This window comes from Tympanuchus pallidicinctus, unplaced genomic scaffold, assembly GCF_026119805.1.
Source record: "Tympanuchus pallidicinctus isolate F22 unplaced genomic scaffold, pur_lepc_1.0 scaffold30, whole genome shotgun sequence".
Lineage (NCBI taxonomy): Eukaryota > Metazoa > Chordata > Aves > Galliformes > Phasianidae > Tympanuchus > Tympanuchus pallidicinctus.
Genome location: NW_026294748.1, coordinates 4,506,517 through 4,519,639, shown reverse-complemented (window position 1 = coordinate 4,519,639; position 13,123 = coordinate 4,506,517). Strand labels below are relative to the sequence as shown.

Below are 13,123 nucleotides of genomic sequence, written 5' to 3'. Positions count from 1 at the left end.
GAAAAGAAAAGAAACAGGCCCTGTGTAATAGAGGTGCACGTAAATAATCACTGGCCTAATCCCCTTTGACAATGAAAGATATCCAACCAGAAAATGTTCAAGCCTGTAACTCAACCTGAAATTTAAGCACAAGGAAGTTGTGTCAAAAGGGGACTTGGGTTCCCATAAAAGCCTCTCTGCTTTCAGACCCTGGGCCCCCAAGCCAAAAAAACAGAGCCAACTTCCAGACATAACATCTGAGAAGTGCAGGCCTCGCAGAGGGACTCGCAAACTGCTGCACAGAGACAGCCACTGGGAAGGCATGGGGTGAGGGTCCTGGGCGCCTGGTGGGCGGCCTGCTGTGCCAGGGAGGGATGCTCTCCAGCACAGGACCTGAGGGATGAGCTGTGTTGTCCTACGAGGTCACTGACAACTCTCTCCAAAGGGTCATCTTAAAGCCAGCTGGGCAAAGTCCTGCAGAAGCTCCTGTGCAACCCTCCTGAAGCTGATGTGTGACTGTAGCATTTCGTTCGGTGCAGGAAGAGGAGCCCCTGGGCAGAGAGAGGCGGATTAAATAACCTTAATTGTGGTTTCAAGCCTCCTGCTTGACTGCTTCTATTCCACTGAGGATAACAAGTGTGTGAGGTCCAGCGCAGAGAGGGGAAGTGCTTGTCCCTCTCATCCCACTCCTTGCAGCCTCATTAACTCCACTGGAGTGGATATGTCCCTCTGTGAGGACCTGATGTTAATCAGTGGTCGTAAGAAAGACAAGAAGCAATATGAGCTAAATGCTGGGTTCTCACATCACCTTGTTCCTCTCCTAGCTCATGCCCCATCCAAGGAAAGGCAAGCCACTGGGGCTTCAGTTTGCACACCCATTACATCCACACCCCTAACAGGTCCATCTGCCGTGCCTCTGCTCTGCATGCACACTGCACCCTCTGCCTGCACACAGAGAACCAGCATCCTGGTGACAGAAATACCAGGAGAGAAGTCCTGGGAAAGCAGGCACAGAGCAAAGCCAGTGCAGCTCCGCTGCAGGACTCCGTGGTTTCCGTGCTTTATCTGGCTTTACCCAGAGCCTCTAAACACACAACCCTGCTGGTGTTATGTTTCTTCCCCCGACAGCATCCCTCCTGATACGCTGGGGAGTTTCTCTTTGCTCGTTGGGAATTTTCCTATGAGCTGGTTTCTCATCGGAAAATGCCGATACACTGAAATCAAAGCTCTTGGTGGGAACGCAGCAGTGTCAGGGGATCTTCCATGGGAAAGTTTTCTCCAAACGCAGGCTGGAGCTTTCTGTGTGAGCCAGCCCTTCCCTGCCACCTGGCACAGCAGTGTCCCCCTGGGATGGGGACACCCCCACCCACTTTCCTCTCCCTGAGGATATCCACCATGAGTTAGCGCGACTTGGGTTGGAAGGGACCTGAAGCAGGGCTGGAAATGGGTTCGGATTTGGGAGAGGCACCACATCGTGAGAGCTGAGTCCTACCCCACACCCGGCTCCAGCTCGGTGGGGTCTCCTCGTCCCCTATCCCACAGGCTGTGCCCCCTCAGCCCTTGGAGGTTCTGCCATGGCTGAGACAACAGCACCACCGTGCGCCTCTGCAGCGCCGGGGGAGATGCAGGCAAAGCCCGCAGCTCCCTCTTGCGGCTCCTACAGCATCCCGGAGATGAGGATGGGGATGCAGGGTAAGCACAACCCTGCCTGAATCTCGGCTGCGTTCTGGGGGAGCCGCTCCTGAGCACGGCAGGAGCCCAGCGGGCGCTCACACCTGGTTTCACTAAATATATTACCAAAAACCATCGCAAAGGTTGTGGTCCTTCTGCACTCTGCTGCTGGAGTGCTGGAGCCCCTAAGCACTAATCTTGCAGAGCTGAGGGCAGTTTGTTCCTGTTTGTCTGGTTTTTTTCCCCACAAACAATCTTTCTCCTGCAACCGCTTTCTAAATTCACACTGATGACACGGGGTCCTTCTGAGGTTTTTCCCGACAACAATCTGAAGGGCTGAGAGATTGCAAAACGTCTCAGTGCTGTCTTATCTGCCAGGGCTCGAGCCACTCTCCAGGCTAAACACAGCTGCTGCCAAGCAGAAAAGTTGAACAGCTGCTTAAGGACAACACCATCCATAGAACAAGTGCAGCAAACTTGTTGCCCAAGGAAGGCAACATAGGCAGCCCTACTCAGCCACGCTCGTCTTATGCCTGGCTGCTGTGTCCCCAATCTCCCTACAATCCCAGTTCTTCGCTCCCAGCCAAGCACCCTCCATCTCCCACAAGCACAGCATGTTTAGGGGTATTTGGCCGAGGCCACCAGGAGGATCTGAGTCCTTGGACCGGCTCACACTGAGCTGTTTGCCCCCCGCAGCCCTCGTGGTGCTGAGCTTCCCAGGGAACATCGCGCCTGACGGCGTGCCAGCCTTGTTGTTGGCTGCCGATGAGATAACGTCTCTTAAATCTGGATCTGTGACACGAGGGCTTTCAGCCCCGTTTTGCCTGTGGCTGAGTTCCAATTTCAGGACAAAAATGACCAGGAGAAATATGAGAGGTTAGTGACATTCTTGGCTTGGAAATCATCGGCCTGTCGCGGAAAGGAATGCGATTGAAAAGAGGCATCGCTGGTGTTTGTTTTCAAGCCCTTGATGTGAGATGCACTTGAATACACAGTGTTCTAATGCAGCTTTTGGGCTCCAGGTGAACCTTGCTGAAAGGGGTGGGACAGCTTATTTTTGACAGAGGAACATTTTGGGCCAGGAACTGCCCTTAAAAAAGATCCCAAAGCATGGTACCTATTTATACCCAGGATGCTGCTTTCCTGGGGACAAGAGAGCCAAGTGATGGGCAGCCCTGCATCCTGCTTGCCCATCCATCCTGTTGCCCATGCAGCACCGCTGCCCAGCTCCTAGTGCTTGCCTAAAGGCACTGGGGGGGTTCACAGAGCCCACTGGGGCTGCTTTCAACACGCACGTGCATCTGGGAGAAAACTCTCTAAACATGCAAGGGTGTGTATGTGCTTTGTGCTGGAAACAACAGCCATGTGCTAGTTTATTAGAATTCACTTGCACGGACAAAAGCAAAACAAAAGCTTAACACAGCTTGACGGAGCCCAGAGCAGAGCGGGTTCATTAAGGGCACATTGCCTTTTGATGCAGTGATGAAGGGCAGTGCTGGGAAGGCTCTTTACCAATCAATCACGATGGGAAGGCTCGGGTCGCTTGGTCTTCATCACTTGTTACAAAGGAAGCAACGAGAAGCGACCTCCATCCTGCCAGAACCACTCTGAACAACCCTTCTCCATGAGGGGCAGCTTCCCCTGGGGCAGAGAGGTGAGCCGGGTGAGAAATGCAGTGCACAGTGTGCAACACGTGTTCTGGAGAAGAGGGAGCATTCCAACAATTTCTGTTGGTGTAATCACACAAAAATGTTGATGGGTGCAGGAGCACGCGCTCTTTGCGCAAAGAATCCTGCGTGCAGAAGATAGCATCAGAGCTGAGAGCACGGAGTGCTAATGCTTCAAAAGGACTCGGCTCCCTTAGTGGATGTAAAACGGCAGCAAAACACAGGATACAGAATCATAGAATCATCGAAGCTGGAAAAGGCCTCTCAGATCTCTGCTCCCACCCCACCACGTCCCTCAGTGCCACATCCCCATGGCTATGGAACACCCCCAGGGATGGTGACCCCCCCACTCACTGCGCAGCTGTGCAGTGCAGCATTGCTGTTTTAGAGCAGAAACTTCTCCTAACACCCAACACACTGGACACAGACCATCCAGCAGCATGCCCAGTGCCTGTGCTTGCCATGAACAAGTTGCATCCATCAGGAGGAGGACACAGCCCAGGCAATGGCTCCCATTTGGGAAGAAGCCCTGCATGGTTCACTGTGCTGGGAACATCCCATGCCAACCAGATATGGAAAAGATGAGCCACCAGGCCCACAGTTTGATGTTAAGAGATACAAGCTCAGCTCTTGAGCCTTTTTCTCCATCCCATGTCATGTTCCCTTGGGCCCATCACCGCCTCACAGTCAGTGAGCAAAGCTATTAAATATCCACTGCTTCCCACGAGCTGACATCTCTAATCCCCCCACTGCCATCCCATTTCACACACCAGCAGCTGAGGCCTTTCCCCACTGTGAGGGGCTTTCTGCCCCCCATTTCTCTGGTCTTATTACTCCCTCCTACTCGCAGCTGAGAATTAAAAGACATAATAAAGAGCCCTTGAGCCAGAGATGGAGAGGGGGGGAGGGAAAGCAGGTCCTTGTTAGAGCCTGAGATTCATCTGCCTCTCCCTGTGGAGATGAAGAGGCCCTTTCACCCCAGCAACCAGAAGGTTGGAGCTGGATATGTGCTTACGAGCTCGGCTGTGGCTGGGATCTGCCATCCTGGGGCCGGATCCCGGTGAGGTTTCCAACCCAGATTAGACGGCACGGTGCAAAACGCATTAGAGCCCCGGCCGGGAGCGTTGCTGGGAGATCCCCCCTTCATAAGGCTGCACGCTTGGGAGAGAGCTGCTGTAGCTATGAAACCGTGCACACTGCGGCTCTGGCCCCTTTCTGCAGATTAAGGTTAATAAGCAGCTCCTGGCCCCCGTGCCACCCCACGGCCGGAGGTGGGAGCCCAGCACCTCTCGCCTCTGCTTTTGTTCTCTGCTTCTGCCGAGCGATTTTCATTACAAATATCCTCTTATGGGGTGCATGGGGGGGGGGAGGGAAAAACAGGGGGGGTGGCCCACACAAAGAGAAAAGCAGTAATTACAGGGCAGGGGCTCCTGGAGGAGAGATTGGTGTGGATTCGACATGGCAGCGGTTCACACGTAGGGCCCCTCCAGGGGCAGCTCCTGCTTCCATTTCATTAGGGCACGCTGGGGGAACTTCTGCCCCGAAACCAGTTCCCAAAAAGGGGACAGTTGCACTTCTTTTATTCTCACTCAGAAAGCAATTTTGCTGCCTGCCCCAGGAGCCCCCATACGCAATGGGAAGCGCAGATGCTGTGCGCTCTGTCTGCTTTAGCAAAGCCAGGAGGTGCTGAATCAGCCCCTTCAACACCCTCCAGCCTTGGGCACGAAGGCTGAGCCCTCAAGTTGCTTACTAAGAAAAACAAACTGATCTCCCTTTTGAACGGGATGTGAAATAACCCACAGACACGGATGCAAGTAAAGCCCTGCAGGACTGAAAGTTGTTCTTCTGTCCTCTCTTGCTTAGATAGCACAAGAGATCCGAGAGAAGGAGCCATCAGCCCACCTTCTCCATTCCGTGTATAAGAACAGATCCTTCTCCTACCACAGAATCACTCGGGTTGGAAGAACCTCCCAGATCCCCACCCTGCCGTGCCCACATCCCTCAGTGCCACAGCCCCACGGTTCTGTCACAGCCCCAGGGCTGATGAGCCGCATCCCTCCTGAAACAACTGACAAGTACTACACAATCCCTGCCCCTGAAAGCTCGCACACTGAACACCAAGCAGGAGCTCAGTGCCCTTGCAGGTGCCAGCAGCCATTGTTCCAACGCAAGGCGTGCAGTGGGACTGCACCTCAGGTTTCAGGTAACCCCACTGTTGCTAAAAGCAGCCCCAAGCTCATGGTTTGCCTCTCTGTAACAACATGACCAACTGCACAACTCAGACCCAAGCTCTGCAACCTGTTCCCAAACATGCTGAATTCTGCTTCGGTTCTCTTAATTGCCATCATTTTCTCTTTCTCTCCTTATTTACTCATTAATTTCCACGGGTTTTCATTTCCCACAGCCTGAGCCCTGCTGAGACCACTCTGCAGACCTGGGATTGCACGCCGCAGCCCTTCCTTCTGCAGGGAAAGGTCAGGGATGGAGGTTTAGAGCACGGAGAAGAAAGGCAGCAGCAGACAGACAGAATGCTCATAAAGACCTGGCTGTGAGCTGCGCTGAGAAAATGTCAGGCTGGGGAGGCTGTAATAGCTTTAATCTGCAGTACAAGGGGATTAAAAGACTCGTTCTCACAGGACAAAAAAGAAAGGAGCAGAGCGGAAGGAGCCGAACAAGAGGAGAATGGAGGCTGCAAGGGGAGGAAAGGAGAAAGTTAAAGAGCTCAGCTATAAAGAGCATCGCGACTCAAAGAGCTCCATCTTCCAGCGCAATAAAAGTGAAGTGGCCTGCATGGAAAAAGGGCTTCAGCCCATGCCTTCCCTTGTGCTTTTTCACACTAAGCACACACACTTCACCCTCCTTCAATCAAGGCAACTTATGTTTGGCTTTGTTGATTTTCAGGGGCAAAGGAGTAGGAGGGGGAAACAGAAGGTTAATGAGGCTCTGCCAGATGCAGCACTCCAGAGGAGCTGTGGGTGTTATATATTTTAAACAGTGGTTTGTGGTCTTTGATCCTCACCCCTGCTGTCCCTCTGCCAGGATGGCCCTCGAGCCCCCCTTGTCTCCAGGGCCGTGGAGGAGCCCTGGGAACAGGAAGGAAGCAGGAGCATTGGGGGATGCTCTCCTCAAGTAACCTTTCAGCAACGCTGCAGCAACCTTTTCAGCCATTCAGGAAGGCCAGGAGTGGGAGAAAGCCTCTGTGGAAGGGGGAGGAAAAAGGGCAACTTTAAATACTTAGTGAAGGGGAAAACAAAATCCAACCTCAATGCACCATTTCAGGGAGATATACAGGAAAGGAGCCACTAACAGGGAGAAGAGCAAGCTGCACTCCAAGAGGGAAATGAGGCACTTGAAACCAGCTTGCAGTACTGCTCAGGAAGCAGAGCTGCTCTGGGCTGGATACAGAGCACAGATCAAGGCAAGACAGCAGGAAACTCAGGGCACATCCCCATTAGCACGCTGCCAGCACTGCCCTTGATGGCAGGAGGTCTCTTCCCCACCTATACATACATAAGGACACACTCCAGACTGCACAACTCCAAAGATCTGTCAGCACAGGATGCTAGAAAAACCATGAAGGAGTTCTGGCTTCCCCCTACTGTCACCTGCACCACCCCCAGGACTACAAGCAAAAAGCAGCGAGTTTGTAGCAGCTGTTAAACAGGAGAGGAACCATTTCTGCCATCCAGCTTCCCAGCTCAGCAGGCTCACGTGTTAGGGGAGAGGCTCTGGAACAGCACCAGGCAATGCCAAATGTCCAAAGCTGCTTCTCTCAACTATTCCACTATTTGAGCAGCTCAGGCTGCCTAGCCCTCTGTGCACAAAGACAAAAACCAAAACGCAATGAGCACGCTCCAGACAGGAATTAGAGTACAGCATATCCGGTGGAGACAGGGGCTGGAGTGGCATTAAGGTAGGAAGAATATAATTACCTGAAGTGGATGGCAGCCAGGAAAATGGTATTAATTTATTTCAAGAAAGCCAGAAGTGCCCAAACCTGAATTTTACATTTAAATCTAGAAGATGGCAAATCACAGCATCCTGATTCCCTTCGTCCAGGGTCTGGCTGGAAGGAAATGTCTCCAGATGGGTTCTGACTCCCACTGCCTGTGACCACAATGCACCCCACCTCCATCTGGGAAGCCAGGTGCCATCCCAGCACAAAGCTCTGCTGTGAGGCACACAGCAGCAAGGCAATGCCTGCACCACACAGCACAGGAAAACCCAGGTCCCATTGCATACAGCTCACCTGCAGGCAATAAAGCCACGCTAGGTCACAAGCAGTCACAGGAACGTTCTCTAGAGCACAGCCACTATTTGGTCTGCTAATAATTATCCACTGCTCTGCAGAGATAAATGCTTAATCCTCTGGTTGTTGACACTGGAAATGGACCAGTTGGGCCTGGGGTGGATATCATAGAGGGGAACTTGGCTCCAGCTCTGATCCCTGCATCATGTGCTGTACAAATGTTCACTGGCTTATAGGTAATGGATTTCATAGGGTGTATGGGATCTTTCTATGGCAGAGCTAATCTAAAATAATACATGACCCAAGCATTCATTGTATCAAGTTTTCCTTCCTTTTCTGTGTTTTTTTTTTTTTTTTTTTTTTTTTTTCTTAGATTAACATTTCAATTTTCTCTTTCAGTCATTCCTCCTTTCCTTACAGCTTACCAGCTTACTCCTCTAGGACTGGTATCAGGGAGAGCTTCCCAAGCAGCAGTGCCCAAAGGACATTGAGATGGGCCTGCATGACCCCTACTCAGAGAGAAAGGAGCAGAGCTGATGATACCTGTGAGGGGAAAATTGTGCACACTGTTGTACACAAGCAGCCTCTGCCACAGGATGTTTTTTCATTTATTTCTGCTGGCCTTGTTTGCTTTACCAAAACAATATTTCCAAGCCAATGGAAATAAACTTCCAGCCCACTTGAGTACAGAAGTTTGCCATTGTTGTGCTCAATTTAATTTGAAAGTGATAGGGAGACGAAGAAGCAGCATTAGAAAAAGAGCTGAGCTTCCTATTGGATTTTGTATTGCTCAACAAGACACAGAGAGGGGCTGCTCGTTCTTCCATTGTTCCTGGACAGCCTCATCTCGACTGTGAGCACAGACTAATATCTACAGAGAATGGGAGCTTGAAGCCCAGCCTGTAAGAGCTGGAGAAAGGGCTCCAGCAATCCTGGGTTCTGCTTTCCTTGCTCTAAGAAAGAAAAAAGAAAAAAAAAAGAGTTCTGGAGATTAAATCTGAGATCTCACAATCCAAACTCCTGAGGTCTGCTCCTCACTCTGCTGCTGATTTGCAGTGCATGCAAGTAAACTTACTTCATCTTTCTGCCCCAAGCACTCCCATGCAGAATTACAGAATGGGTCAGAAGGCCCCTTTAGAAATCTCCTGGTCCAACACCCCTGCAGTGACCAGGGAACAGAGGAGATGCTACTACTGCACCTTGTGAGCAAATGCACACACACAAGATGCAGGCTTTGCATGAAGGATGCAGAGCACACACACACACTCCCCAAGCAGTTACCTGGTATAACCACAAATCACCATCACAGCACTCCAGCCAAGTGCCAGTTCTCAAGCTACAGCCCTCTGAGCCCATCAGCAAAAACCACAGATTATTTTCATCAGAAGGAATGAATACTGAGCTGCTTGCCTAGTGCCAGAGGTCAGGGCATATTAGAGCAAAGACAAATCTCATCCTTCCACGGACAAATCCAGTGTTTGTAAGCACTGTGCTAACCTCTGCCCCCGGGTGGAGCTGGTAGCACGCAGTCTGCAGTCCATCTCTGACTTATCTTTCTCAGCAGACACTTAATGATATCCCTTATCAGTGGCAGAATGCAGTCTTGGCGCTCCAAACCCACTAAGTTTAAGAGAAAGCAATAGCAAGCAAGCACACCATGAGCACCTGGAAAACCACCAAGCACAACAGGGTATGGACATCACACCAGCCCTGAATGACAGCTCCTTGTCCTGCTGCCTTCGCCCACTTCTCAAGGTAGGCGATGCAATAAGTGGAAGCTGTAGGGAAAAAAAAGGGAATCAGAAGCCTGGCAGTGAAGGAAAAGGTGAAAAGGGTACTCCAAGTAGATAGTGTCTAAAGGTATGAGTGCTGCTTCCCAACCTGCTGCTTGGCCATTTGTGACCATCCCATACAGAACATTCTCTAGCACACTGTCTGATCTGCTCTTATGCTCTCTAACACACGTGCTCCCTCTTGTTCCAAATAAATGGTCAACTTTACCACCTCAAAAGTGTCATTGCTGAGAATCTGCTCCAATAAACTGTGCAAAACTGCATCGATTCATTACATTGTGCTTTGCCTTGGGATGTTCTGGGGCTTCCTAACAATATACTTCCAGGCAGCAAGCTACTCCTTCCCAGTATTTATTGCACAACACAGGCAGGCAGACACACACCAGAAGCATGAAGAAACACAGCCATGTGTCCATCATTAAGCAGCTGTCTCTGGGAAGGGCAGAGGCTCTGCTGTCAGTAGTGTACATGTTCAAATTACATGATCTCAGCACTCCAAGAAACTGCATGAAAAGCACCACTTGGTACAGTAACACGGAAATTAGCTGAGATCTTGCATGCTTTCCTCTTGCAATGCCTCCTCTTTCCAGTGCTTTAATCTGTTGAGAACACCAGGAGCAGCATCTCCTTGATTTGCAAAGTCCTGCACTGATCAGTGCAGTGATCCACATCTTGGCAGAAATACAGACAGGTCTGCTTGCATGCACTTTCCAGGTCCTTGTCATTGGTCTGGCAGAGGTAAGGTGCTGCTCTGAAGGCCATTTAACAGCTGACACCCCCTGGCACATGTTCAGCATTCCTTCTGGCCTCAGAGGTGTTCACTCCTCTCCTGGAGCTCGCTGTGAGGAGCACTGTGCAGGAGACAATTTATGTGCTGTGTGCCACACAGAGGTCAGCTCTTTCTCTCCTGTGCCCTCCAAATGAATGTCTGTGGGACTGAACTATGACCCAATCAGGCAAAATACACAGTCATCCTGAAGTCCAATTAAGTTACCAGTCCTCTTCAGGCAAGGGAACAGTTCTCTTTCCTAGGATCAGTCTACCCAACTTGCCTCTTGATATTCAGTCAGCAAAAGATGCCAGAACAAGACTGCGTCAGCGTGGCAGCAAGGAGACAGCTTGTCTTCCAGCTTCCCAATCACGTGGGATGCAGGGATGAGCTCCTGGCTGACTCCCTGGCTGATGTCATCACACTCCATCCACTCCCCATCTTCCTTCTGGTAAAACAGATGGCACAGGGCAGGCTGCTTAGAGAGAGCAGGGACAGCATTTGGCCTTCCCATCACCTGTCAGCTAGATACCATCACACCACATCTCTGCATGGTGGAGCATCAATGCCAGGTGGAGCTTGAAGTCACAGAAGCAAAGCTTGTGTGCCACCTGCCTTTATACATTAGGACTGGTCAGGCACATGGGCAGGACATGACATTCCAGCAGCATCTGTGGGCAGCCTGCACATCCTTCTCAGACCATCCAGCTGCACAGAAGTCAGAAAGCTTCAGCCCAGGCTCTCCACCAGATCAGCAATGGAACAGGTTCTACATGGCAGAAAGAGCTCATCAGCCAGCGACGCTGGGTCTAATCCATCACCCAGACAAAACAGAGAAGCCTGGAAGCAGCCTCATTTAGTTACAGCTGGAAGAATTCTTAACAAGAAGCTCCCAGACACGTTCAGTAAGCATCAAAAATTAAATCAGCCCATGCCTGTGGCTTCTCTCCTTCACTGCTGGCCACACCAGCCCTTGTTAATGTGCTGCACCACCTGCTTTCTCCAGACCACTAGAGTCAGATGGCACGACAGTTGCAGTCTCCAGCTCATCACTGGAGCCTTTCAGAACCAAGAACTCCAGCAGAATGTCCAAGAGGCAGAAAACCAGGTGCCTGAAATGGAAAGAAGACAAAGCTTAGCCAGTAGAGCTGGAAGATCAGCTCCAGACACACAGGAGCCAAAGAAAGGCAAGGCAGAAACACTGACTGTCTTCAAGAGATGAAAGATCTCAAGCCCTACAAGAAATGTTTCAAGGGATGGTTCAGTACCCCCACACCCAATCCAGGGAGTGTTTGAAAGCTGATGAGCACTGCAGAAAGCACAAAAGCATCTCCTAGAGCAAGACAGCATGTGCATTTCACTGCAGTTAATCACTTGAGGCTTGCTTCCCAAATGCACAGCAACAGGCATGCAGAAAGACATCACGTACAAATATATGCAGTTCCCAGAGCTCTTCTACAACCAACAAATGAAACCAGGGTTTGTTTTATTTCTTTCCATGACATCTACAAACTAAGAAAGCACAACACCATAGTTAATGACTGGCTCAACAGCCTCCAGCCACACAGAGGTTCCAAAACACTTTCATAATCATCACGCCAGGTTCCTTGATAGCATATGAAAACTGCATGTGAAGCATATGAAGATCAGCCAGATAGATTCTACATGAAGCAGCTCATGTCAGAGCACAAAGCACAGCTGACAGGCCCCACAGCAAGGTAAGGAGACCATAACCAAAGTACCTGTTTATAACAGGATGGCCCAAGGACTCCAGCACCAGGCTCCAGCTCATGCGACATTTATCGGTTCCAAGGATTTCTTGGACCACATCTGTCAACACCAGAGGCAAAGCTTTAGGAACAGCACATTTTCACTGTAGGAAAACAGGCTCAGTCTTCTCCTGGTGGGTGCCAAATCAAAGTTTGTGATGGTGCTTCTGAGTGAGAGGCATCTTGTGCCCAACATTACCGTGAGAGAAAATATCTAAGGGCAGGCTGATTGCCAAGGAAAGTGTTTCTGCCTGAAACAGAATGTAGTGGTAGAACTTTTTCACTCCCAAAGGACACTAAAGGCTCCTTACACTCACAATGCCATTCAATGGAAAAGTCACTTTATCACTTTTAGAGCAAGAAGCCAAGTGCATGGCTTCATGACTTCAGCAGTGGCACCTCTAACAGCAGGCACAAGCACAACATGGCACAGGCCACATTTTGTTGGAGTGGCTCATAACAGCTATGCTGCAAGCTCCAAGAAGGGGCACATGGCAGCCTGCACCTGAGAATCACTGTGCCCTCTGTCAAGTTGTACTGCTCTCTAAATGCTTATACAAGCTGCCTAGAAGTGGGAAACTTGCTTTTGCATGCAGGAAGCTATTAAAATCCCATAGGTTATGAATGTTTCCCAGTATGTTGACACATGCAGGCTCCATCTCTGTAGCTGTATATCTAGAGATGACAATGCACTGGAGAGTTCTCCAGTCTCACCCTCAATGGCAGGTGACATCTTTGGGACACACTTACTAGGCAAGATCCCCATCAGGCTCTGCAGGGCCTGCTCTGCAGCTGCTTTCTTCTGTTCCTCTGTCCTGGCTGGTTTGGGCACTTCTGGCAGAACTCCTCCAGGCCAGATGGACTCCTGCAGCAGCTGGAGGTACTGCACCCAGCGCTGGGTGCAGGTCAGGTTGACCACCTGGACTTCCAGCCACCTGTGGAGAGAGGTAGGAGACATCAGGCTTGAAGCAGCCCCAGAGCTTTCTGGAAGGAAAATCAGCTTGCTGGGTAAGTTAACACAGTTTTCAAGTATAGACATCAAACATTTTCCCGAGTCACTCCCCATCAGGGCTCAGAGGTGCCTGCAGCCAGCATGGAGGAGACATATCACCACCATCCAAGCTGGCCAGGGCATGTTCCTAAATGAATGGCTCAAGGTTTTATGCCACTTCCCTGCACAACAGTGAAAGCCACAGCCATCGATCAGAGCGCAACACCAACTGAAG

The 13,123-nt window shown here is 50.7% G+C and overlaps 1 protein-coding gene across 5 annotated transcripts in view; it reads right to left on the bottom strand.

Annotated features, from left to right (window-relative positions):
• The window catches only part of SNX19 (sorting nexin 19), a 103,149-nt gene that overhangs the window by 74,128 nt on the left and 15,898 nt on the right, over positions 1 to 13,123 (bottom strand). For 2 of the 5 annotated variants that reach the window (XM_052697065.1, XM_052697067.1), the window contains exons 9-11: positions 12,612 to 12,832; positions 11,871 to 11,958; positions 9,695 to 11,240 (exon numbers count right to left, since the gene is read on the bottom strand). In XM_052697065.1, the coding sequence (XP_052553025.1) occupies positions 11,105 to 11,240; positions 11,871 to 11,958; positions 12,612 to 12,832 (445 nt within the window). In that variant the 3' untranslated portion in view covers positions 9,695 to 11,104. Of the gene's footprint in view, positions 1 to 9,694; positions 11,241 to 11,870; positions 11,959 to 12,611; positions 12,833 to 13,123 lie in introns of those variants that run through there. The other 3 variants (XM_052697068.1, XR_008209874.1, XR_008209875.1) reach the window with 3 other exon arrangements.